General features: G+C 41.2%; 2 protein-coding genes and 2 long non-coding RNA genes across 4 annotated transcripts in view; 3 read left to right on the top strand and 1 right to left on the bottom strand.

The window, feature by feature from the left end:
- Positions 1-16,690, top strand: part of LOC107216843 (angiotensin-converting enzyme-like) — a 39,432-nt gene extending 22,742 nt beyond the window's left edge. Inside the window, exons 2-13 of the mRNA XM_046736977.1 lie at positions 5,139-5,243; positions 12,932-12,986; positions 13,113-13,434; positions 13,508-13,639; positions 13,734-13,846; positions 13,945-14,133; positions 14,240-14,504; positions 14,626-14,734; positions 14,881-14,995; positions 15,496-15,733; positions 15,891-16,037; positions 16,504-16,690. Of these exons, the coding sequence (XP_046592933.1) occupies positions 5,202-5,243; positions 12,932-12,986; positions 13,113-13,434; positions 13,508-13,639; positions 13,734-13,846; positions 13,945-14,133; positions 14,240-14,504; positions 14,626-14,734; positions 14,881-14,995; positions 15,496-15,733; positions 15,891-16,037; positions 16,504-16,690 (1,914 nt within the window). The 5' untranslated portion in view covers positions 5,139-5,201. The remainder of the gene's footprint in view (positions 1-5,138; positions 5,244-12,931; positions 12,987-13,112; positions 13,435-13,507; positions 13,640-13,733; positions 13,847-13,944; positions 14,134-14,239; positions 14,505-14,625; positions 14,735-14,880; positions 14,996-15,495; positions 15,734-15,890; positions 16,038-16,503) is intronic.
- On the bottom strand, positions 16,356-21,752 carry LOC107216854 (YEATS domain-containing protein 2). Its single transcript, XM_015654171.2, has 9 exons — positions 21,522-21,752; positions 20,382-21,194; positions 20,156-20,301; positions 18,393-20,076; positions 18,123-18,300; positions 17,724-18,045; positions 17,452-17,627; positions 17,290-17,360; positions 16,356-17,193 (listed from the first exon to the last, which is right to left on the bottom strand). Exons 2-9 carry the CDS (start codon positions 21,188-21,190, stop codon positions 17,085-17,087), a joined length of 3,495 nt encoding a protein of 1,164 aa, XP_015509657.1. The 5' UTR covers positions 21,191-21,194; positions 21,522-21,752; the 3' UTR covers positions 16,356-17,084.
- A 1,572-nt stretch (positions 21,753-23,324) lies between these two features.
- LOC124293871 lies at positions 23,325-24,541 on the top strand. The gene is made up of 2 exons (XR_006903742.1): positions 23,325-23,705; positions 24,083-24,541. It is a non-coding gene; the product is annotated as an uncharacterized LOC124293871 (long non-coding RNA).
- Positions 24,542-24,685: 144 nt separating this feature from the next.
- Positions 24,686-25,679, top strand: LOC124293872. Its single transcript, XR_006903743.1, has 2 exons — positions 24,686-25,165; positions 25,533-25,679. It is a non-coding gene; the product is annotated as an uncharacterized LOC124293872 (long non-coding RNA).
- Positions 25,680-26,641: the final 962 nt, after the last annotated feature.

The following is a 26,641-nucleotide window of genomic DNA, read 5'->3' as shown; positions in this document are numbered from 1 at the left end:
ATTAAAACTTCGGTTGTAACAGGCGTTTCCGTAGACACTATCGAGTTTTCGGTAGATATAGTAGTGTTAGTAGCCTGAGATGTTTCTTCAGTTAGGGAAACAGACAACTCCGTTGATTCCGTAACGCCGATCTGCGAAGTAGTTTCAGTACCTGAGTCAATTTCTTCGAAAAATTCTGACTCAGTAGTGCTTCGAGTTACTTTGTCTGATTCCGTCGGGCCATCGGTTTCTATGAATTCTTCTGATACAGTCTTAAATCCAGAAGTAACTGTGGTAGTTAATTTCGGGCCAGAACTCTGACTGAATTTTGGCTCTGTGACTATCGATTCGGTGTAGTTTTTGAGTCTTTCAGTAGTTTTAACTTCTGTTTCCAAATTCTTACTAATTGTTGATTGAGTATTATGTTCCAAACCACTAGAAATCGTTGCTTCTTTTGTTGTTTTCTTTGCAAATTCTGTAACGCCAGACACTTTCCTAGTTGTTTCAGGCTTCACACTACTTTTAGTGACTTTTTCTAGTTCGTTAGCTGTTTTTGATGAGGATCCGGGTACCGTGATCGATTGTTTCGGCTCTGTCATTACTTTACTGGATACCGTTTGTCCGTCCATGGATTTCGTCGAAACTCGAGTACTACTTTCATATTGGGAGACGATTTCCAACTCGGTTGTATCTTGCGATGAACTCGCGACTTCTGCAGTGGATTTAATCGTGATTTCTAGTTCACTGTAGACCGCGGTGTCAGTCGTAGATTCTTTTGCTTCCGAAGTTGACGTGGAGACCAATTTGTTTGATTCGGTGTTCGTAGATATCACGCTGGTTAATTCGGTACTTTTCTCATTTGAAACTTCTGATTCACCAATCATTACAGAATTGAACTCTACTGTGGTTAATCCCTGGCTTGATGATGACGATTCCATCGTGGATTCCGAAGTCATTCCAGATTCAGTCGTACCATTTTCTGACGAGTATGTAGCTTCGGTCGTTGACGTTAATTCGAATGACCCGCTCAATTTCTCATTTGTAGTTTTTTGTTCAGTCGTTCCTCCGCTGGTTTCCGCTACAACTTCAGATACGGTTTCTAACGAAGTTTTCGATCTTGTTGTACTTTTGTTGGCATTTTCCATGTATTCTGACTCTAACGAACTCGATTTTGTTGTGGTTGATTGACTACTTGCTTCTAAAATTTCGGTCTCAGTACTTGTAACTTCAGATCCTTTATTCACTTCGGAAGTGAGCTGCGACGCAAATGTTTCGTCAGGTTCGGTTGTACTTTTTTCCGTCGTTATTAAAGAGGCCGTTCTCTCTGCTTCGAATGTAGATTCGCCGATTGCCTGAGACGTAATTTTAGTGCCAGTGGTTAGTTTTTCAGTTGTTGGTTCAGGTTTCGTTATGATTTCAGTCGTTGATGTTTCAGATTCTGCGGTGATTTGTTTAGTACGTTCTAGCTCTGCAGTTTCCGATGAACCAAATTCTGTCGCCGTCGTTTCATTCGGCGAAGTTGCCATATTTCTCGTCGACTGAGACGTGACTTGTTCTTCCGTGCTCGTTATCTCCGTCAGAGTTTCTGATTTTGTTGTGCCTTCCGTAGTACTCAAGATATTAGCAGTTAACTCGAGTTCACCATGGGGTTCAGCGGTGGTAGTACTTGAATTGATAATTAGCTCGGTCGTACTTTGAGTCGTTTTTGAATTCACTTGCGACGCAGTTGTTTCCCGTACGAATTCGGTCGAACTCCTGTCTTCGGTGATTATCAACTCTGTCGTTGGTTTTGATTCGAATGTATATTCGCCGATTTTCGGAGACGTAGTTTCTGTTTTAGGTGTTTGTTCTGCACTCGTTACAATTACTAAAGTGGTTGATGCTTGAGACTCTCTGGTACTGTGTCTAGTATTCTTTGACTCTGCAGTTTCTGATGAACCCAATTTTGTCGTGGTTGTTTCTTCGGTCAAACTTGACATTTTTGCTATCGACTCAGATGTGAATTGTACTTCGGTGCTCGTTATCTCCATCGCAGATTCTGCTTTTGTTGTACCTTCCGTAGTGCTAAAGATATCAACATTTAGTTCGAATGCTTCGCTAGATTTAGTAGTTGATGGATTTGAGCTTATTAATTCGGTCGTACTCTCAGTCACAACTTCTGACATTTCAAACGTTCTCGAATTCACATTTGACGTACTCGTTTGCTGATAAAATTCGGTCGGGCCCTTTTCTTCAGTGATTATCAAGTCGGTCGCTATGTTTCCTTGGGATGTAGATTTACTCATTTTCTGAGATGTAATTTGAATTTCAGGTATTTGTTCTGAAGTCGTTACGATCACGTTCGTTAATGCTTCAGACTCTTTCGTACTTTGACTAGTATTCTCTAGCTCTGCAGTCTCTGATAAGCTCAATTTTGTTGTCATCATTTCTTCGCTCGACGTTGACATTTTTGTTGTTGACTCAGACGCGACTTGTACTTCAGTGCTCGTTATTCTCATCGATGTTTCTGAGTTTGTTGTACTGTGCGGACTGCTCAATATGTTAACAGTTGTCTCGTATGCCTCGTGAGATTGAGAGGTGGCAGCAGTTGAGCTGATTAGTTCGTCAGTACTTTCAGTCGCAATTTCCGACATGTCGGCTGTTTTCAAATTTGGTTGTGACGCAGTAGTTTCCTGTAAAAATTCGGTCGAACTCCTGTCTTCTGTGATTATCAACTCAGTTGTTGTTTGTGTTTCAAATGTAGATTCGCTAATTTGGGGAGACGGAGATCCAGGCGTTTGTTCAGCTGTCGTTACGACTACTACACTCATTGATGCTTCAGACTCTCTAGTACTTTGTCTAGTATTCTCTAGTTCTGCAGTTTCTGATGAACTCAATTTTGACGTGGTAGTTTCTTCGATCGAAGTTGACATTTTTACTGTAGACTCAGACGTAGGTCGTTCTTCACTGCTCGTTATCCCCATCGCAATTTCTAATTTTGTTGTCCCTGCTACAGTGCTCAAAATATTAGCTTTTGTTTCGAATGCTTCGTAAGGTTTAGCGGTGGTCGCAGTTGAGCTGATTAATTCGGTTGTACTTTCACTCGCAACTTCTGGCACTTCGGACTGTTTTAAGCTCACTTGCGACGCACCTGTTTCCTGTAAAAATTCGGTCGAACTCTTTTCTTGGGCGATTATCAATTCAGAAGTTGTATTTTTTTCGAATGTAGATTCGCTCGTTTTCTGCGACGTAGTTTTAGTTTCAGGCGTTTGTTCTGCAGTCATTAGGGTCGCTGTCGTTAATACTTCAAACTCTCTGGAACTTTGTTTAGTATTCTTCGGCGCTGCAGTCCCTGATGAACTCAATTCTGTTGTGGTTGTTTCTTCAGACGAAGTTGACATTTTTGTTGTTGACTCAGACGTGACTTGTACTTCAGTGCTTGTTATTTCCATCGAAGTTTCTGTGTTTGTTGTACTTTCTAGACTGTTGAATATGGTAGTAGCTGTCTCGAATGTCTCGCCAGATTGTGAGGTGGTAGCAGCTGCTTGGATTAGTTCGTTCGTACTTTCAGTTGTAAGTTCTGATGCTGCAGTCGTTTTCAAATTCACTTGAAGCACAGTTGTTGCCTGAATAAATTCAGTTGAAGTCTTATCTACAGTGAGAATCAAATCGGTAGTTGTCTTTGCTGCAAGTGTGGATTCACCCATTTTCTCAAATGTAGATTCGGAACTAGATTCATAGATTAATTTAAATTCTGCAGTCGCATCTTTGACTGCTCTTGTACTATCAGGCACGAATTTTGGCTCAATGTTTGTCGATTCCGGTATCACTATAATTTCCGAGACCGCCGTACTTTCGTTTATAGTTTTATGGTTTTCACTCCATATAAACGGAATTTCAGGCAGAGTTGTTGCATCGCTTGAAAGCATGAAGTTCTCCGTTGATTCAGGTTCGAATTGAGATCCAATCGTACTCGTTGTACTTGCACTTTGGTTGGTGAAACTCAATTCATTTACCATTCCAGACGTGGTTTCCAATCCTGCAGTGATTTCTTTGCTGGAGATTGTTGTCGCAGTCGTAAATTCAGATTGTAGTTGAAGTCCTGCAGTTGTCGCAATCTCTGAAGAATTGAACTCCGGTACTGTTTTTTCATTGCTCGATAATAGTTCAGGTTTACTTTCAGTTGTGGTCGCATTTAGCATTGCAGTTACAGCTTCTGTGTTACTTTTCACCTTTGTGTTTCCCTTGTCAATTGTGCTTCTGGCAGTAATTTCAGACGGGCTGGTTTTCCCCGCAGTCTTAGCGGTGCTCTGAGTTGTAGATTCCAGTTCAATTTCTATGTCGGAGGTACTCGACGTAGTTGAAGCTCCTCCAAGTGGCTTGCTCGTTGTTTTGGATTCGGTACTACTTACTGCCTGCTTCGTGCTGGTTTTTGCCGTCGTTTTGGCAATCAGTGCCTTGGAACTGGTGATTGATGCAGCGGTGATATTTTCGCTTGACGTTTTTACCGTAGTTGTCTCGCCCTTCTCTTGGTAGTTTCGCGTGAGCCCAACTTCTCCATTCTCCCCACCGTATTCGCCATAATCTCTGTAACTCGGATTATCACTGCTGTCTTCGAAGGCAAACTTTTTTTCCTCATCATCATTTTCCGCATCGTATTCACGGTAATTCAGACCATGGCTACTGTCTTTGTTGGCCCTATTTTCCATACTTTCAGTTTTAAAACTAATTTGCTCATTTTTACGCATTTGCGGATCTAAACTATTGGACGTAGCAGTTTTAGCTTTCGTTTTACTTTTGGCGTTTCGTACTTCCGGCTGCCTTTTCTTCCTAACTTTTTCCCGGTGTACAATTACACCAGAATCGGCTGGCTCGAGCCCGACTACCCCGTGAAGATCGAGATTCTGGAGTTCCTCAAAAGGCAGAAAGTATTCATCAAGGCCATCGTAATACTGTAAATTTTGATCGCCCGAGTTTAAATAATTCGACTCCTTTTGCGGCGCCAAATCATCACGTAAGCTCGAAATATTGTAACCCAATGCTTTCAGCTTCCGGTGTACCGGCTCCTGAATTTCATCGATCCTTGTCTCCTCCGGTTGAACAAACTCTTCGACGGATTTCAAACTTCTACCCAGTCTCACGTAGCCTGGACTATTGTAACCTGTTTCTTTCTGTTTCAGGCTGTCCTCCGATGTCTTAGAGTTTCTGGGACCACTTTTTGTCGCTTCGACGGAACCAGTCTCATGGACCTTCAGGTTGGTCTCAGTATTCGCCACGATTGGAAGGTAAGGATTAAGGATAATCCTATTCACCAAATCCTCGGATTTTTCACCCTGTGTAGAACGCGTGATCCATTTACTTCCTCTTTCGAACGGCGTGAACGATTTTTCCCGATACTTCAAAGGGCTCGTTGTGCCAATGAAACGTTTTTTCAAATCCGTAAGCCATTGTCGAGGCACTTTTTCGTTTCGAGCCCAAAAAGTCGGTTGTTCAAATGGGTCTCGGTCCGAGCTTAGGTTGCGCTGTATGAACTTGGGTACCTCGTCAACGGTCGATAGTTTGTTATCAGTATTTCGAGTCTTTATTTGCTCGGCCTGAATTTCCAATTCGCCATAATCTCCCGCGTTATCTTCCGGATCGGCGGACTGTATCCGTCTTTGATAATGAGCGACGCGTTCTTGCTGGCTTTTGAACTGCCTCTTTTTCGCATTATTACTGTCATTAATCCCCTTCCTAGTACCTTTCGATTTTTTCTCTGCCGTTCTTCGTCTGCCATTTCCACGGTTTTTTAACGAACTTTTATTCTCATTCGTAGCGCTATCTTTCCGAGGCTTTATGGCCTGCGTGCCCTTGGACACTGATGTTGATTTGCTATTTTTCATCTGTCTCTTCGCTGAATCGGAATTGTGTTTCTTTTTCACCGATCCTCTACTTATTCTCGCACTGATCTTGTTCACATCTGGTGAATTTCGTTTCTCCGATCCTCGATTATCACCACCTTCGGCATTTTCGTAGTTGCGACTTTCCATCGATCTCTGAGAGTCCCAGTCATCGTCAGCTTCTACAACGTCACGAGGTGACCTCTCATCAACAGCGTGATCATTCTCACCATCATCCTTCATCTCCTCCATCTCAGTCTCGATACGTTTTATCTCAGCGAGTAGCTTGTCGTACCGTTCGTCTTCGCGTTCATTAAAATTTTCTTCAGGCAGCGGGTTAACCAGATTCCCAACATTTTTCACAGCCGACGAGCCACTTAACGTCGAGGTGTAAGATGCCTCAGTGGATCCCGTACCAATTGTTTCACCAGAAATGGCAGTTGTGGGGCTGGTACCAAGCTGGGAAATCATGTTTACTGTCGGCTGCCTGTCCACCACAATGTCCCAAGTCGTTTTTTTCCCACTTGCTCCACTTTTCACCGTCGTGCTGTGTTCTCCGCTTTTATCGGTAGTCGTTAATCGGGGAGTAATAACACTTGACATTGACTTCGTCGTCAATTCTGAACTGCTCCTAATTTCACCCGGTGAACCCGTTACCGGAGTTCCATTATCATTATCATGCATTGTTATCGATGGTGGTACAGTCGTTGAATCGTTTTCTGACCCCATGGTCATCATCACCATTAATGAGGTTTCTGGTCCTTCCGTTGTAGACGCGTCAGCAGCTGGTATCGTGTCTCGATTTGTCGGTGAATTCTTGTCCACGCCAGTTGTCTCCAAGTTTTTCGAGGTCCCGTCAGTCTTTGCTTGCACTGTTGCTTTCACATTTTCAGGGCTGGTTGTGGTCAAGCGTTCCGGAATCGTTGAATCGCGATCGGTATTGTCGATTTTCGTTTTATCGTACAGTTTCTTCTCCATTTCGACGTTCTCCTCGAACTTACGATCGTTGGCGTAAAGATCCATAGCCCGTTTCTTCGACGTGGATTCCTGGTCCGCGTCGCGCTCCGTGTTGACCTCGACCAAAAACTTCCGTATCTTTGCCTGGGGTGGTTCGGTGATACTCAGCTTCTCCAGAACATCATCGACCTTGGTATCGCGATCGGCAGAAGCCTCCTTTCCCCAATCGGTCCTCTTTATCCTCGGTGACACCGCGGCATTTTCAAGAGACCGTTTCTTCTCGCTGACCATCAAATCTTTGTTTACCAGCTTAATAGTTGCCAGTAACTTCTGCAGCTCGTTAGTGAGCGGTTTTATCACGGTCGAGAATGATCGCTCTTTCTGCCCACCTTGATCCCGAAGTGGAGGTCGTTGCAGCGTCGGATTGTCGACGGTCACCCCAGGCACAACGTTTGCCACCGGATACTCGTTGTACCCTTCAGGTCCGACACTCTCTACTTGCTCCAATCCATAAGGGTTTGGCACGTATTCCAGTCCCGGTGCAATTCTATCCGACCATTGACCGGGGTAAAACAAAACCGGGTCGACTTCACCATAACCCAGCAACCCTACCGAAGAGTTGTCGATAGTGTTCAAAGGGTCGGTGAGCTCCTGGTTTCCGTAAATCGGCCCGTACGGCGGCTGGCCGTACCTCAAAAAGGGCTTTCCGATGTCCTGAACGCGGTGGTGCATGTGAGCCTTGAAGGAAAGCATGGCCGACGTCTTATCGTTCTTCTCCTGGTTCTTCAGCTTCGATCTCCACTGGGCACTGTCGCCGGTTCTCTGGTCGTCGGCTCCGAGAGCATAGATGTTCTGTGGCAATGGAACCAGCCGAAATCCCCGCTTGAATTTGGCCTGATCTTCCTCCAGGTCACTCTGAACCAACGGCTTATAGCTGTTGTACGGCACTGGAAGGTACTGAAGAGACACGGGCACTGGACTGAAACGATTCCCGGGGGCCCGAGTATTCTGAAGGTATCGGACCCCGCTCGGGGGACGGCGGGCCGGCGGTGGCTGGAATTTGGCCTTCACGTTGACCTCGACATTGGGACCGGCACTGGGCGGCTTTGACGAGGCCGCGGAATCAGGGGCCTGATCACGGTTCGGGATTTGAGAGATTCCGAAGTTGACCACGTAGCTTTTCGTGCCGTTAATCGCTTCCTGGAGCGGCTTCTGCAGCACGGATTGAATCACGCTCTGCCCTTGAGTCGGGGTTGTCGTTTTGATCGCGGTCTTTATAGTCTCTGTGGAAACGTTTATCAAGCTTGTATTTTGGGCCAGCTCCGTGGGCTGCGGCTCGTGCACCAAGCCTTGATTCGGGTATCTTTGATTCAACGTCTCGTCGGTTGCTGCCTCCAGATTCACCGTCGCCACATACGGCAAAATGTAGGCTGGCTCAGCGGCTGGGTAACTTTCTCCCGGATATTTTCCGACGGCATTCCAGGAGCCGAGCGAACCTTCAGAAAATCCTTGACCCTCCGGGACGCCTACTTCAAAACCCGCTGTATAAGCTCTCTGCAGTCTTTGCTCGTCCTCAGAAATCGATTTCTCGTTCCTGATCGCCGTATGTCTAGGTGCGGCAGCTTTTCGCTTCAGAAACTTGGTGCTCGGTTTTCTCGTTGTGTTTGCAGCGCGTTTTTCCACCTGCTTTTCATCGTTCGACAGACTTTTGGCTTCTCCACTTTCTCCGGCACCAAACAGTTCCTCTTTTTTATCGTATCTGTACCCTGCAGAATTCGGCGTGAATATTCCGTCACTGTCGATGATCATTTCCTCCTCGTCATCGCGTTTCTCGTGATGGATTTTTTTCCTATTACCGTCCTTTCGGTGCTTCGCTTTGTGTCGCGGTTTTTTCCTGTACCTTCTACGCAATCGGGGCAGTGCTTTACGGACACTTTCACCGCCCCGCTTTCTCCTGTTGTACCTGTGAATTTGACCTGCGTACTCGGCATCCCTTTCGTACTCACGTGATCCTCTGTCATCGAAGCTGCACAGCTTCGGGTCTGTCGGGCCCAGGACTTCGTCTTCACCCTCATACGATATCAGGGGTGCCTCGACATTTCCTGATGATGTTATGCCACTGAGTGTTTCGTAGTCCCCGGATCCTCGAGCAACGTACATTATAGTATAAAGCACACTGTAAAATTTTTCAGAGAACAAATGTTCACCGTTAAGAGTAAAACTATGCGGATGCAAATGGGTCGATCATGAACACTCACCCGTATATTACGTGATATCGCATTTGCCCGCGTAGCCGATGTCATTCGTCATAGTATAAAATTCGACGTCGTGTTTTCCGTGTAATGATGTCTACTTATCTTTTTTTTTCTCGTTCCGTTTTATCCACGTTTATAGCAATACACAGATTCAGAATACAGTCGATAGAAAAGAATTTAAAAAATACGTTTGTCCGACGGTCGCTGACCATGCGGTTTTTTCACCCCACTCCGCGATTATCATTTAAATGAAAAAAAAGAAACATAGATAAATAAATAAAAATAAATATATATGTATATTATATGTATTTCTAAATAACTACGATCGGTCCTCGATCACCAAGTTCAGTGTGTATGTATATGGCTATATCCCTGTGTAAATTAAACCTCTTATTAAATTGTACTTGATAAAATATGGTCGCTCTGTTTGCCGAGTAACACTCGTGTCACTTCCAATGTTTGTTTTTTCTATCATCTTTTTTTGACAGGTCGATTCATTTTCCATCGAGATAAAAAGAACAACGCAATTTTATCTTTGGCCAACTTCCTTACCCTTCATCTTCAGCATGCGTTCAACTTCGCACTGATAAAGGTGATAAAGGTATACTGTCGTTAATCGTTTCCCAAAACTTGTATGTACGATTTATTGAAGTCATTGAAAAGAGAATCTTGTAAACTTCTATAATTTGATTTACACCTTTTCGAATTTCATCTGTACAGCCTAGTCACAATATTATTAACGATAAGTAAAAAAAATTAAGAAAGAAGTCATACATAAAACTCTCTTCATCCAAGCCCCTCAATGCTGGCCGAGATAATAGCTGCTGGTTACGAAGCCGAAGGATGGAGATCCCCACTTCAAAGCTACAAAAGGTCAGACGATAATGGACGGAAACCAAAGAAAATACACGCGTATCAGCAGAACATATAAATGCGAACAATAATTAGCTGCCGTTATATAAGAAATATTCGCAAGTCAATTCCACTCGTTATTAACTCCCACTGTACATAAAAGATTTATTATTATTATTACTACTATTATTTCATTTCGTTTTTCAACATACACAATTTTCAAAAACAATAATTATAATTTGTATATTGTAATAAGCCGTGATCCCGCCCAAGAAACATAGCATGTAATACATAATACACATGTCGCAAAAATAATCAGTATCAAGGTTGGAAATCGGTAATTACGCAAGTAAGTTTGAAAACTCATTAACAAATTCCATGCCTCTTCGCCCGGCGAGATCTTCTTTTCCCGATACCGAAACTAGGCCTTCTTTTCGCACGGACTAATCCAGTTTCACCCCCGTTTTTCAGGGCCTTGAGGCCCTTCAGCTGGATTCCTGATAGAGGTTGAGGAATAGCCACGGCCTTGATGTGGAGGTTAAAAGTAGCGTCGTGGCCTCCAAGCAACGGATTTTCTCTGGACAGGAAAGGAATTAGGGGTGGTTGCAGCCGGATTCCCGGAAACCGATAATCCGACATCGGGATTACGGTCGTCGAACGAAGAGACGGCGTAGTGTTTCCGGGGTGAAACGAATTCCTGAAGAATTCCTGAATCCCCTTGAAGAAGCCGACCTTCTTCGGCGTCGTCATCGGTTCTGGTTCCTTCGTGCTCGTCACCGGCAACCAGTCCCTGGCCACTTCCGGTCGAATCAGGCCCCACGAACCCGTCAGCAGCTCCGCCGAGCCCCGGAAGTTCTGAGAAGAGTCGTTTAAACTTGGACGTGAAAAATCGAGCCGCAGTCTCGCTCCTTCTCCCATACCGTAAGGGCGGTTTGGCAACCCGAAAGGCCGCAGATCGGCTGAGTTCCGGTCCCCTGAATCGCCCATGATACTTCTTTTACCCTGCAGTTTTTCTGAAGTGCACCGGACGCTTTATGTCGCACGGTTTTTACGGGAATTTCACAGGAGGCAGAAACTTTTACCTGATCTTTCCTGCTCCGCAGCGAAATCGTTCATCTTGATTGTTTCGACTCGATTTTCTTCATTTTCCAAACTCCCCGAGTATGTTACGAAAGATAACAGACTGCAGACGAGAAGCATCCACATTTCCTCATATTTGTCGGTGATTTTTATCAGGTTAACGGGCTCGTATCGTTTGATATATAAATGCTGCAACTTCAGGTCGACATTTGGCGAATGAACAATTTAATGATCATCGAGAGTCACGAAGTCGGATCTTTGTTTTTCCACGAACTGGTTATAAATCCGTCTCTCCTCGATCCTCAGGTGATACAATAAAACGTTTATACTATACGCACAGATCACTTTGTGAGATTAGAAAGGTCGTGTCGCGATCGTAAAAATCTAGCAAGACCGTAAAAATGATCTTGTGTCTTCGATATCGATCGTTCATACATTGTTCATTCTTTAATTTATTACTCTTTTTCCAGCATTTTAATTGTATCCCCTTGAAAATCTTTGATGAAATTTTTTTTAATCCAGATGGAAAAAGTGCTTGTAAGAAATTTGAGTACGCTGCTGTTCGCTTCGAATAGAATGTATTTTAAACACGACAACGAAACCGAGAGGCGAGAAGCGCGACGCCAATTTTCCTTTCGCAAATATTGGCTGGTTGAGGTAATTTGATAGGTATACTACTTCTCGGCGTGTCTTTCGTATTTCGTATTTATTTAATCATTTCGCAAATCGTACTGAATCATCGGACAGTAACTGAGTAATCTTTTATACGATGGAATCATCTCACCTGGAAAGTGTATTTATTCCTGGAAGTGAAACCACTCGTTGATAAAATATTATCATTACACGTGTTTACACGTGTGACCAAGTTAATCCTGGCGCTGCGCTGAAGTGGTACGAATCTAATCTTTTCAACGTGACATTAAAAACGCATCACCGCTTTGTTTATACTGATAAATTTTAATTAAAATCAAATTTTATTATCCCGTATAGCGATACCTTATATCTGGTGTTAACATCGCGTACCGCAAATCAGCTGCGGTTTGGCTTCTAGATAAATTAATTCAGCGTTTTTGCTTTTCTTTTTCTTTTCTTCACTCTCGCTCTCTCTTTCCTTTCTTATATACCTTTAATAGTCAACGAAACAATTTAACGCTTATATACGTTTGTGTAATTAAGTTCACGTAGAGAAACACACATCGTGAGAGAAGAGTGAGGCTTTCTAGTACTCCGTTCTCCTTCTCATCTGCTCTATATACCAGGTAGAAGGAGCGACCTTTGTTATTCAAGGAACGTTGCGCAATAAATGTCCTCCAGCGGACGAGAATACTCTCTTTCTCTCAATTTGCTCTGATCCCTTTTGAGCCCCGTCGTAAGATATACGAATCGCGACGGGAGCCGCTGTGACATTGGGGGCTATAATTAAATTATCCTGCAGCAGTGTTTACTCCCACGCAGTTTACCAATCGAAAAAAAATGATAAAAAAAAAATGCGGAGGTAAAAAATTAAACATTCATCTCGTTAAAAAATCAACTGCGCAGTAGTAAAAAAAGAAAAAGTGGACTCGAAATATCAGCGGAGATTTAGGGGAAGATTAAGGACTGAGGAAGAGAGGGAAATAAGTGAGCGAAATTAAAGAACCGGGGGAATCGTCATCAGTTATCTGGGTAGCAGGTGGCAGGGCGAAGCATGCGCTTCGGATGCAGGACAGCAAGGGGCGGGAGAATACGGGATAAAAGGAAGTTCGAGTCGAGGCTCCGGTTCTGATTTGTTTAAGGTTTTGAAAGCGACACCATTGCAACGAAATCGTCTCGTTTACTCGAGGCTCGCAACTAGAGCGATTTTAAAATATGCGAACCCTGAAGTGAACGGCGGAATATAACAATCCGTTCAAAATGATCCTCGCAGTCGGGTTTATTTTCTCTTCGTTTCACTTGTTGCTCGCCTCCCAGTTTTTTGATCACGACCACCTGCAGCATGGAATAATCTACGGACTCGACGTGATCGGTGAGTATATTAATCAAATTTGCGATGGAAAAGTCTGATTAAAGCAATTCGTGAAAAACGAACTTTTTCTTCGAAACTCTGGCTACCACAATTGACTTTTCTTTTTCTATGATATCCGAAATGAAGAACGAAACACACGAAGTCCTTATCCGAGTCTTTTCACAGCCGAAAAGAATCACCACCCCGGACGTCTTTTGAAACAAATGAACGACGAGCTGCTGGTTTTGAACCGAGCCATTGCGATTTTGGAATGGCAAAGCGCGACGAGCCCATCGTCGCAGGTTTCAGGTCTGAACGCTGGGATGTCGCGGTTCAAAACCACCTGGCGAAACACTTGGTGCTCCAGGATGAAGAACCTCGGAAAAGAGTCGAACGGTCTCGGTTTCTCCGAGAAGAGGATGATTCGTCTACTCTGCAGGGGTCCGAAATACACACCGTATCAAGCCAGGCGAGTAATTCTCCGTACATCGGTTGCTAGCTGTGATTGATTGAAAATAAAAACGCTGTTTTTCATATTTCAGAGCGTTGACCAGCGTTTTCGAAAAACTCTCATCCAGCTACGCCAACGCTTTGGTCTGCAGAAGCGAAGAACATGACGAGCAGAAATGTTATCACGGAGAACCTGAACTCGAGAGGCTCGTCGCTACCTCAAGGTGAAATGATCTTTAGTATAAATCGTTCAGACAGCTCGACTGATATTCTGTAACTTTTGAACATTGCATTATCTTCTTTTTGGTGCCAAATTAGAAACGAGAGTGAACTTCGATGGGCCTGGGTCTCGTGGAGGAACGAAATGAGCAAAGTGAAAGGACTCTTCACGACCTCGGTCGCTCTGCAGAACCAGGGAGCCTGGAACAACGGTGATGACATACCTGAAAATTTTTATTTCATGTCTTTGTCTGTCCAGAATCTTGTATCATATGCGAAAATGTAATGGTGTGTATAATCTGGAAACCAGGATACCTCGATATTGGCGAGTGCTGGCGCGAGGAGCTGGAAACTTCGGATTTGGAGAACGTGGTGGAGGATTTGTATCGGCAAATAGAACCGCTTTACAAGCTGCTCCACGCGGTTGCCCGGTTTCGATTAGTTCAAAAATACCCGGACATCGTTGATCCTCGAGGACCAATACCAGCGCACCTGCTTGGTGAATCTTATAATTATCGAATCATATTTCATTGTCAGGTTATCGATCCATTTATCCATCGGATTTGTTCGTCTATCTAATCGATTCGCTGATTTTACATTTTCAGGTAACATGTGGGCTCAAAACTGGGCATCTCTCATTGATATTATTTGGCCACGTGCAAAAGACAACGGTAGCGTCACAGGCGCCTTGAAAAGAAAGAATGTCACTGTTACGAAGATGGTGAAGCTTGCCGAGGACTTTTACGTATCGATGGGTCTGCCGCAGCTGACTTCCTCGTTTTGGGAGAACTCCGTGTTCGAGAGAGAAAATAGGTCGGAAATAGCCTGTCACGGCACTGCCGCGAACATGTATCGAGACAATGACTACAGGTAAGCGGATGGGGTAGAAATCGATTTTATGAAGATAACAATTGTCCCATTGAATAGCATTCGGTGCTTTCAGTTTACAGCTAATTAGCTGGTTAATTACTGGAAAATTACTCCTTTTCAGAATACTCATCTGCGCTGAAGTTAACGCCGAAGACTTTTACGTAATTCATCATGAACTCGGCCACGTATACTATTATATGGCTTATAAAGACCAGCCTACTATATTTATGGTGAAATTAATTTATACTATACACTGTGGCAATTCTCTTTTTGCCGTCTGTTGGCGAGATTCGTTGAATCATTACCGCTGACTGTAAACAATCCTCATTTTCCATTTTATACACAATGTCTCTTGCTAATCGCTCTTATACTGTAGGACGGTGCGAATTCAGCATTTCACGAGGCAGTTGGCGACGCCGTGATGTACGGTGTCATGACTCCGCAGCATATGCAGAGGCTCGGACTCATTTCCGATTCGACTCCGGACGATGGTCAGTATATTGTTGAGTATAAAAATTCGTAATTTAGTAAATCTGAACCACAATGCGTCCGCCGATCCGCAACCAATCGTACACATCAGCAGTCTAATCCATGACAGATTTACCGCTACGGAATGTCGGTTAGTTAACCGAACTGATACCTGCCTTTCTATTTTTTCATAAATCGTTTATCTCTAAAAAACATTGGCCGAAAGTTTGACAACTGTTTCACGAAAGATCTCGCAGTTCGTAACAAGCCGTTTCCACAACAGGCCAGCCATTACTAATCACGATTGCCTTGCGCCTGACTATCGGCAACTAAATTTACGTGCCTGTACGTCCGACCATTCCAGGTTTTACCACTTCGTCTAGTCGTGGTTCAGCCGTATCTATTGGCTGATCATAACGTAGAGTTTACTACTTGGGAGCGCGGTCGGAGCGCAGATTGAGTTTTCTATTTGAAATCTCCGGACAAAATGATATCGAACGAAATGTGGTTGTTTTATTAACAGATTTGCCATTTCTTTTGAGACAAGCTCTATCCAAGGTACCGCAGCTTCCGCACAGCTTAGTCATTGATAAGTGGCGATGGAAAGTATTCAATGGGGAAATCAAATCGTCTGAGTACAACGAGGCTTGGTGGGCGATAACGAGGCGGTATCAAGGAATCGAGCCGCCTTTACCTCGCTCAGATTTCTTTTTCGACCCCGCAGCAAAGTTTCACGTTACCGACAACACACCCTACGTTAGGTGAGTATTTTTCAAGTAAAGAGATCAGCGGTATTTTTATTCACTTAGTCGAAATAAAACGCTAACGCCGTTTGTGTTCCTTGTATTATATTTATTATTAAATATACATATTATACGCATGTTTACGTATTTTTTTGTTGTTCTATTTTGCGAACAGATATTTTCTCGGATACATATTGCAAGTGCAAATTTTCAAAGGCATGTGCGAGGCTGCGGTCACGGGTAAAGTTGGCGATCCGAATTTCGATATTCCTCTACACAGATGCGATATTTACGGATCAAAAAACGCTGGGAACAAGTTGAAGTAAGTTTTACCTCAAATATTTTTTCTGAATTGGTTCAAATGGAAATAGACTAGAATGCAGGGATTTTGGATTAGGCGTTAGTGTTACAAAATTCGTCGACCATAATTTCTTTTCACGTATTTTTATTTTCTATTTCTTTCGTAATTTTTACTTATGAAAACAATAGAAAACAGTTTGGTAAAAAACAAATAATAATAAAAAAATTTACCGTAGTGTGATTGCAGGTAATCATAAATACAAATTTCCTATTATAATAATCATTTTGGCTTATGAATTAGGGATCGGTAAAAAAAAGTGCGTCATCAAATCTGATCAAATTAGAAGAGCGCATAGTATAATTATTTAGTTCATTTGTTTACTCAATATTTGCAACATAATTACTGGAAGTAATAAGCACGATTCTTGTGCTGTTTTTTCAAATATCTAAATCACATAGTCTAATCGAAATGTTGTTTCTTATTCAAGACATCTTATGGAGCTCGGGAGCAGCATGAATTGGAAATATCCACTCTTCTTGGCGACTGGTACTAAAAACTATCGAGTCGAACCGTTTCTGGAATATTATGAACCAATATATAGGTGGCTCAAGCTTCAAGTGAAATATTACGACATTCCTGTTGGTTGGGACGAAGCTATTAGCAATGTGGCATAGGTAACGGTAATTCTCTTGACCAGTAAAGGCAGGTATAATGCAATTAGAAAAAGTAATAATATCTTATACAATTTTACACAGTATTGGTAATGATGGTAAAAACGATAATAATCGTTATTATGACAAAGTGGGATTAAAATTTACAATGACACAGTCATAGAATAGTTTAAAAAATGATAACTATTATAGTTAGAATATAAAAATCAGACGCCAACAGTTGTTCTGATTCAAGTAGGTAATTAACTTCTTAACTTCCAGTTGTTTTCAGCTATTTGTTTTCTTTTCTTTTTTGCTACATAAATGCATGGCTTGAAAAATTCCTAGCAATGTCGAATGATTATTTAATACTTGAATGGCAGTTTCCGTTAGGTAAACCAAACGATTTATTCTCGTTTCAACCCATGTTTTGTGACGATCCCAACCCTTCGTTCGTGAATACGTCAAATTCATCACGAGTTAATAAAGCGCCTCGTACATCGTCCAGTTTTATTGTATCTGGAAATCTGAATAAACAAAATAAGAATTATTCATTATACCTGCTCTTATAATCACATTGAAAGTTGATAAAAACTGTTCGAAAGAAAAACGGAAACACTCACTTGTTGTTGCTTCTTTCCCAGGCCTTAGCATGAGATCGCCGCATCAGGTCGTCGACGAAACATCGCATTGCCTGTAAAATTCAATGTTTCTCTTGTTTTTTTCTTTTCCAAATGCACAAATCGGAAATGAACTTCAGAGTCAAATAAAACTGCGGATTTTACCTCAACCATCATTCGTTCGGCAGTCGAATGCAAGACTCCAGGGATGATCTCTTCTCTCTGCAACCGGACACCGATTTCCCTGGCTGTTTCATCTACAAACACTGACGGCAGCTCGAGGAGAGGATCGCTGTCCAGAGTGATTGTGTCTTTCGTCAGCCCTGTTGCTTTGATTTTAACTGTAAAAATATAACGAGTGAGCGTTTGTGTCAATTATTCACGCGGTCAGAGTTACAGCTTTCCAGTTTGTATGCATGCGCAGGAATAAAACTTACGCTCCATCTTTGTTTTCGGTTCCGTTATGTGAACGACATCAACTTCTATGTCGCTATCTTCGTTTGAGATATTTAAATCCTTACAGTTTTCCAACCACTTATTGAACTGCAGAGATTCGGTACAAGTCGATACCGGGACGCTGTTACTAGCCTCAGGTATTTTTTTACTAGTTTTCGCAGCGTTTCCAACATCTAGCGAGGTTTGGACAGGTGTGTATCCGTGAATTCTGGCCCAGTTCAAAATCTCTTTAACACTCCAGAGCTGATTGTCTTGGAATCCTTTCTTCTTTAGAAACGATCTAACCATCTTTGCTCTGAACCACTGTAAAATTTCTATTGTTTAGTAGTGAAAACATAGAACTGTATAAACTTGGCTGGCAATGATAATTCAATTTTCACCTCATGTGCTCTTTGCTTTCCCAAATGATAATTCAAAAATTCCTCTTGAGTGCAGCAAGCGTAAGGATGTAATTGTCTGTAATCGGGGTCTTTTGCCTCCTGGGTAATCAGAGGAGTTCGCTTCATGATGTATCGCAGCGCTCCGATGATATCTTTTATTTCGACAGTTTCTATTGACCTGTGTGGATTAAAAATAGAAAAAATTAACTCACAACTAACAAAATCTCAGTTTTTGCTGTACATCCAATATTCTTTCAGTTTATAAATTACCTCAGAATGTCCTCGTATTTTTCCTTTTTGCTCAGTAGCTTTTGTTTATCTTTTCCAAGGGTGACGCTAACTTTTACGGTCTTAGAATCGTCCTGATCATCGATTTTCACAGTTCTAGGTAATTGTTTCAGCTTCAGCTGTCCGACTCGATTCGGCACGATCACGTTTCGCTTATCAATTTGCAAATTGTTATACAACGGTTTAGCTATCTGGAGTACAGGTACAGTGGAATTTGAATTAAGTAACAAGCTTTTAGATGGATTTATGTTCAGTACTATAGCTGGTTTGCTTTGGTTATTCATGTCTAATTTATTGTTTCCATCTGACTTTTTTAGTATACTAATACTCGGCTTGAGCAGAGATACTCTCTCCATGGTCTTCACACCTTTGTTAAAAATTGAAACCTTTCCAATACCGTCTTGACTTTTTTTATCGTAAAGAATAGACCTAGCTGATAATTGCCTTGGATTAACGACGGCAGTTAATGACGAGCTGTTTCCAGTCTTTATAGAAATGAACTGACTGTTCTCCAAAACTAATTTCTGCTTTTTTCTTTGCGGCTCGTCTAGTGGTGGTATTGTAATCTTTAACGGCTTAGATTTGGATGGCATGCATTTGAGGCTGGAAGCTAATCTCTGCATTTCCAATCGCTGTGTATCAATTTTCAATAATTTAGCGCTTGAATCCATTCCTAATTCGGACCCCGAAGTTAAATACTCTGACCTGCGACTGGACGCAGTGATCGAGATATTTTTCTCCGTTCCGTTTTGACTATTTAATAACTCTACAGCCTCAGTAATAGGTCTTTTTAATTCAGTGCTAGCTTTTCTTACCAGCGCTACTTTTGCTGGCTGAATTTTCTTTGCTAAAATATTTTCAACTACGTTAGCATTTGACATTTTTGCTAAGTCGACCGAATTGCTTGCCAATTTTCCTACATCAGTCATGAAAAAAAACTTATCGTTACATTTCACCAGTTTTATAGGAATTGGTGAAACAATGCCATTAGTTTCTACATTGTTTGAAAAGTTCTTCTGTTTCGATTCGACAATTTCCTTGGTTTTCGAAGTATTTTCAGAAACGTGTACACCCTTGTCGGTTTTGGTGGTAACCAAAGATTCGCAAACACTCGTTTCAACCACGCACTGCCCATTGCTCGTTGTATCCTGTCTGATGTTATCATCACATTGTTCATTATCTTCAATTTTCTCGACGGATTCGGCATTATTTTCGTCTAACTTCAATAAGTCACAGTTTACGTTGTTATTTATCAAATTTCCTGCATTTTTAGAAGACCTATCTATAGTGTGGCATTTATCATTCGTAGAATGTCTGATTGTTACATTATTTTCTATACAATTTACTACATCTACATGGTCGTCCTCTTTGAGCATACTACTGACGTAATTGTGCTCGATTTTTATACAGTTCTCATTGACGACTTGGCTTTCAGTCCGTTCCACCTTAACAGACCTTTCAAATACGCTCGATACATTGTTTAGTGAATCAGTTGGTTGAAATTCTTCTTTTACAATTGATAAATTTATTTCACTATTTTCCTGCACCATTTTAGCGTCATTTCTTTTACTAGGATCATCTTCACAGTCAAGCACTGTATCCAGACTCTTTTTGAAATTCTGGGGATTCGTTGTATGGATCCAAATGTTGACAACTGTCTCCGAGCCTGGAATGTAGAAGTTTTAAATTTACCTACTTGGGTTTGAAACAGAAACTAATGCACAGTGAAGAGGCCAGCTATTTACCAAGAGTCTGCAGACCAGTATAAGTCCGATCTAATTTTAGGTAGTGAATAACATCCATTGGCTTATTCAATGCGTTTTTAAAATGCAGCTGCACTCTCAGTGGAAATTCACCCCAGCCTCTTCGGGACAAATGAAACGGAGGAGATCTGTAAGAACGTTAATTGAACATCAGAACATGTATTGATAACAATATATTTACTGTTATTTAGAATTTACTCAAACTCACGTTACTTGGACGACGTCATTTGGCTGATAGCTAGGATGCAGAAAGAACCTGACTTTGCTAACAAAGTCAGTGATGTCAGGGGCCTCTTTACTCCCTCTGACGTACATCATCCATTTATGACTAGCTCCGTCCTCCCTCCAGTCTGGTGGAATCCACTTGGATATGTTGCCTATGACGATTCGTTTCCAGACTTTATGCCTCACTCCTCTGGCAGGGCTAGTAACGGCAGGAGTGTTGCTTTTCGGTGGAATATATCTAGGAATTTTTTTAGGTGGGTCAGAATCAGTTTTAACTTCGGCATTGCTCTTTTCGGGCGAGATTCTCTTCTCACTCTTGATCTCCAGGTCCAGGCCCAATCGCTTCTTGATCTCCAAGACATCGGGACTGGCCTGTACCTCGTTCTCATAGCTGTTAGAAGTCGATGGACCAGGATCTGCAAGTCCAACTCTTTGCCGCCTCGGCGTCTTACCAATGAGACGTTTTATCGCTGGATGTATTTGGGACTGATTCGATTCGACGGCAGCTTGTGGTGCCTGGCATTGTTTGCGATTGTAAAAGTCTGTTACAACAACGTAGCGCAGCAGGTGCAATGTCTTTAGAGCCTTCTGCAGCCTGCTCTGAATCTCTAGGACCTCCTTCTCTTTCTGGTCTATCTCCTTGGTAAATTCCTTCTCTACTATCGTCACTATCTTATTAGCCGTATGGGCCCGCGCTGTGTCCTCATATATTTTTTGCTGCTTCGCATTTGGTGGTTCGGGCGATGCGTAATCAGGATCTTGGTCGTCCGACGGCCTTTTTGGGGCGCTCATTTAACTGGAATTTGTAAAATTTTATAGAAAACATAACGAATTGATGTTTCAAATTTTTCATCTCCTGATTTTGTGGTTATGTCGTGCGATTGTTGTTACTTTCGGAAATACCCATATTGTTGGTGTGATAAATAGTGAACCGTTGCTGAAGTTGAACTTTATGGATTGAAACTTTTGAATAATGTAATAAATGCTAATAACATGACAAGAAAATGCAAATTGACAGTAGGACGCTGGATTCGTGAGTGGCTGTGATCATGAATTAATAGTTTTTGTGTTACGAAGCAAGCTGTCAATTCGTCTAGCACGTTATTGATCCAACAATACTTACCATGCATTTATTTCAATCTGTTCAATTTGTATGTGAGCAACGAAATAATGGACTCTTGATTGTTAACAAATTGTCAAAATAAATTTCCTCATCGTTCATTTCACGGTGTCCTCTCTGCTTCAACTACAGCGAAAGTATTCAGATTCAGACCCGGGAAGAGAACTCACGATCGCATTTTCATATCCCCTAGTCAAGGTGCTTTTCGAAACTAGCTGGCAGAGTAGAAAACTCCCTAGGACAGAGGCAGAGCTAATTACAAACTCAGCAGCGCAAAAGAGATAGTTAACGACACTGGAAGCTAATTTTAGAACGCACCCTGAGTAGCATCTTCTGACAGGAAATCGCACTAATCTCTATTAGCGCCATTTGCAATTTTTACAGGTCCGTTTCGAAGCGGGCAATTCAAAGCTAACCAATTTCACGCGTGTATTGGTCGATGGCGGCGGAACATAAAATAGAAGTGAGCAAGTTAACAAATTGCGATAAATGGTAAAGCCTAGTGCTTAACGCTAAGAAAAAGTAAGTAAATTAATAATAATGGTGTAGTGCTTGTACTGTGGGAAAAGTTCAAGTCGGAAGCGAACTAATCACAGGTTCACTTTTGCGCTTGCTTCAAATTGTTACTCATTTTTCAAGCAGCCTATTTGTAAGTAACGAATTTTTTTGTGCCAATTAATATTCATTTTCCACTGTTTTATAATGTGTTTGACCACTGATACTAATAAATTTACCACCTACGTTTTACTGAAATAAAACAATTCAATTAATGCTAAAAATACAGCTCTGTCGTATTTTGGTGGTTGTGCTTATTATACTCCGATTTGTTGCTATTTCTTCGAAGATTTCTGTATCGTCTTCCGATAGGCAAATGACAACATCTTACAGCGATTCGTGTTTTCGATCTTGGTTTAGTTGTTGATTGTTTCGCGTATTCCCCAGGTCCTCTATTTTAGTGATTATCCATAACTAAAACGGCCATATTTCATCCATAATTAAAACAGTCATCTTTTATCGATAATAAATAGTCAACGGGTTATATGAACTGAAAAATTTCGAATAAACAGCGAATATACACGAGTACAAATTGATTGGGTAAATGATTTACCATAATTAATATGTGAAAAAAAGTTATCAGCAATTTTTCGACGAACGTAAGATCGATCTTGCAACTGTTCTCCGTGTAGTAGGCCTACTGGGAATACCACGTAAAAAAAACGCACTAGTGTGCTCTACCGCTTGCGGTGGTGTGGAAACGAGCATAAGTAAATTTATTTTCACTGTTCAAATACTAACGTATCGTAGTTTTTCAAATGACAATTTTATTCTTGCGTAAATTTGACTCATTGTCAATAAAACTCGTGTTTCGATGATGTGTAACGTATGTGGAATCGTAATACCTTCGGACTTCCCTAGTTTAGTCGGAGTGAATTCCACGTAAATACATTTTCTGTTTTTGATTAATTTCGTTTTCTAATTAAAGCCAATAAGGTGCACATACCTTTGGAAATTTAGAGTTTGGCAATTCCTATAACTTTCTCCCCCGATTGACCTTTCGCAGTCGACACGGTAAAATTGTTGAATTGTAAAATTCGAAAGTTTTACTCGCTACTCATTGAACAACTCGACTTTTCGATAAAATTAGTTCAATTTCAATTGCCTATCCGGCACAGCATTTCTTTCTTGAATTTTTTGTATTACAAGAATTCGTAAATTCAAATTTAACCGCGCCTTTTGCTGTGGCTGACACGCGTCACGTACAGATATTGATCATACAATTATCAACTACTGTTTGTGTCGAATCATATTCATTCGCAATCAACACGGTGCTAGGATCAAGTTGTTACAATAAAACACGATATTTAGATACCAAATGCGCAAGTTTCCCGTGACTAAAGAACAAAAAACCAAGCTTATTCAATACCGGCTACTAAGTATGACAAAAAGAACGATGTTCAAATTTATTTCGTTTGAGATACGGGTGATCACATACGTAAAAATAAATGCAACTAATATCATAACTTGCATTGGAAGACTATTACTTGGAATGTAACGGTGCTACGTACATTTCTCCAAAACGGACAATGAGCCCATCACCAGAACCCGTTGCCGTTCCAATAACTCATCAACGATGCATATTTCTTCGATGATTAATAAGGAATTACATAAATTTCTAATAAGTTCCTTGTAATTTTAACATGTATAAAGTAACTCATTAACGTTCCACCAATGTCTCCTCTTCCCTTCGTAAAACTCTTCTTCTACCCAAGTTCGAAAAATCTGTAAATTCTATTTCCGGAAAACTATAGAAACACTTCGATAGATCAGAATCTTGTCTCAGAAAATACTAATGAATTGTTGGAATCCAGAACACTCTTGAAGCTTCCGATAGGTCTTACAACCTTTCATCTATATTTTTTTGACAGAGATATCGTAGATAATTGATGAGAATTTGAATATAAAGAATTCAGAAAATCCACCTTTAGGTGATATAAGTCGTTAGTTTCTGATATTCTGTATAGTATTATTACACAATTGTATCCTCTGGGTAATATTTTTATTAGGGGTTACCGCAAAAGTGCCACAATTCCGGATGAAACAGTATCGACTTTGTCGAGAATGCATACTATCAAACTCGAAATTCTTAATAATCAACACGGGCACTGCCACAGATCTATAATAAAGCGGACAGATATGGGTAATTATAATCTGGGCCACTTGCTAATAAATTTATGAACAATCTTGTGTTTGGATCAGCGGACAGAGTCCCAATCTAACCAGTTAATCTAAGTAGAAGTTGAACAAAGCAACCCTTATCATCTTTAAATTAATTTTTTATTGCTTTTGTGATAATGGTTACCTGAGGTTAATTGGGGTTTGTTACAGCATGGGCTCGCACATTAGTAACAATCGAGTGTTACCTTATTTCCAAAAAATATTTACAAGTAGTGGTTTTGTGTAGAATGGTCTAGGTTTTCCGATGCAAATAAACTTCATTTGAAAAAAAACCACGGAAATCCTAACGTAAGTTAAGAAGTTGTTTTAATATGTCACCCGCCTATTCGGTCACAATGAAGGTATGAGCGTGAGTGAAGATATATATTTCCAGTCAACGGTATGAGTTATGTATATTGAACATATGTACACAAATAACATGAGGTACAACAGATAGATACAACTGTATACATATCTACATCCTTTGATTAACTTCTTCAACTATTTCTCATATTGTTTGCATGAAGAAGTTTTGAGTTCTGTGAACAGTCGATCAGGTGTATGTTTATCGTGCATCTATTTCGGTAACATTATTTTGTCGATCCGATGAAGTAAGATTGATATTGCTGAATTTGGCCCGAATGAATTTGCGTAGTTGTAAAGTATACGGCGTCCATACAGTACTGTACATTTTTTTGCATAAATGTCTTCCCAAACTATCCAAGAATGTGTCCCTGAAATTTCAGACGCAAATTCGGAATATTTTCGGAGTTACAGAAGAAATAGTGAGCAAGCGTCGAGCAGGTATACGAGCGGTTTTTTGAAGTTTTTTGAAGAGTCTGAACCAGTTTTTTGAAGTTTTGAACTAGTTTTTTGAAGAGTCTGAAGGGCAACTCTATGGACCAGGAATCGCTGAATAGCATATCAATGCGGTAAGTTCAAGAAAATTACGATTTTTTATGTACGAAAACTTTGACGCACGATTTCTCCATTTTTCATTTTTACGCTTTTTCCTAATTGGCGGGAAGATAGGGAAAAAACTAAACGTCCTATCGAAACGAGACAAATTGCATTGTACTCGGGATGAAATTCTCTTCTAGTTGAACCTAAAAAACCTTAAGAAAGTTAAGATTGACCCACTTTTTAAGCAATCTAAAGTAAATTCTTTTCCCAAGAAGAATGAATTTTTTTTTAATTTGCAAAAAATTGTTGAATTTTTCAATTCTTGTGGAATTTTCTTGGTTTAACTAGAAGCTATACTATTGAGAAATAAAAAATTTTTTGATTTCTTTGTTTCAGATGGAAATTGCGACCTGCACCTTTCCCGCCGCACGACAAATGCATACTCGAGACGCCTCGGTGAAATGCTTGTACCAGGCATAATATGACATGTATCCTAATGAAAAAATTCGAGAAGACTGTTGAAATACATAACAATAAACCCTGGAAGTTTCGTTTTAATCGGATATTTCTTTCCTTCCCCAAAAAATCCTCGAAAATACCGATTTTTTGACGCCTCTAAAGAAGGCTCCCTCCTGGAGCTCACTGTTTTTTTGTGCAAAACATTTTTCATCTGAGATTCGATTTGTATGATCGTTATCCGACTGAGTAGGCCCCCAGGAACTCAAAAAATGCACAAAAAGAGCCTGGGATCAACAGCGAAGAAGTTACAAAGGAAGGAGCACAAGCTGAAAAATATCAAAAAACACAGGTTCTGGTTTTTCACTGTGACTTCTGATCCGTTGCTCGCATCGCATTGGGACTGCGCCCGATCGATTCCTCAAAATTACGTCAATATAGTGCATAAACGAATTTATTCCAGCACTTTTCAAAATCGCCAAATTTTTCGCAAAAAATACTAAGGGGTTACCTGGGGCCTTGCTGTTTTTTTGAGCGAAAAACTTTTCGTCTCCGATTCGATTTGTATGACCCTTTCCTGATTGAACGGACCCCCAGGAACTCAGAAAACGCAGCGAAAGGAGCGTGGGATCAACGGGAAAGAAGATACGAGGAAAAGAGCACCTGCTGAAAAATGACGAAAACACAGGTTATCGTTTTTTGGCTGTAACTTTCGATGCGTTGATCGCAGCGTATTGGGACTGCGCCCAATCGATTTCTCTCGCAAAATTACGTCGGAATAAGGCATGCAAGAATCTATTCCAGCACTTTTCAAAATCTCGAAAATTTTCGCCAAAAATGCAAAGGGGTTAGCCTTACTTTTTTCTTCATTTTTAGAGCCAAAAATTTGTGGTCTCAAATTCGATTTGTATGACCCTTTCCTGACTTATTGGATCCCCAGGAACTCAGAGAACGCAGCGAAAAGAGCGTGGGATCAACAGGAAAGAAGTTACGAAGGAAAATGCGCCTGCTGAAAAATGTCGAAATCTGAGGTTCTGGTTTTTTGGCTG

This window comes from Neodiprion lecontei, chromosome 4, assembly GCF_021901455.1.
Source record: "Neodiprion lecontei isolate iyNeoLeco1 chromosome 4, iyNeoLeco1.1, whole genome shotgun sequence".
Classification (NCBI taxonomy): Eukaryota; Metazoa; Arthropoda; class Insecta; order Hymenoptera; family Diprionidae; genus Neodiprion; species Neodiprion lecontei.
This window is presented reverse-complemented; position numbering and strand designations above follow the sequence as displayed.

Excerpts from the sequence above, each read along its gene's own strand:
- LOC107216854 (XM_015654171.2), bottom strand. The coding sequence starts at position 21,190 with ATGAGCGCCCCAAAAAGGCCGTCGGACGACCAAGATCCTGATTACGCA. Across the intron at positions 20,077-20,155 it reads TACTGGTCTGCAGACTCTTG|GCTCGGAGACAGTTGTCAAC; the intron begins GTAAATAGCTGG and ends TCTACATTCCAG. Across the intron at positions 17,194-17,289 it reads TGGGAAAGAAGCAACAACAA|ATTTCCAGATACAATAAAAC; the intron begins GTGAGTGTTTCC and ends TTGTTTATTCAG.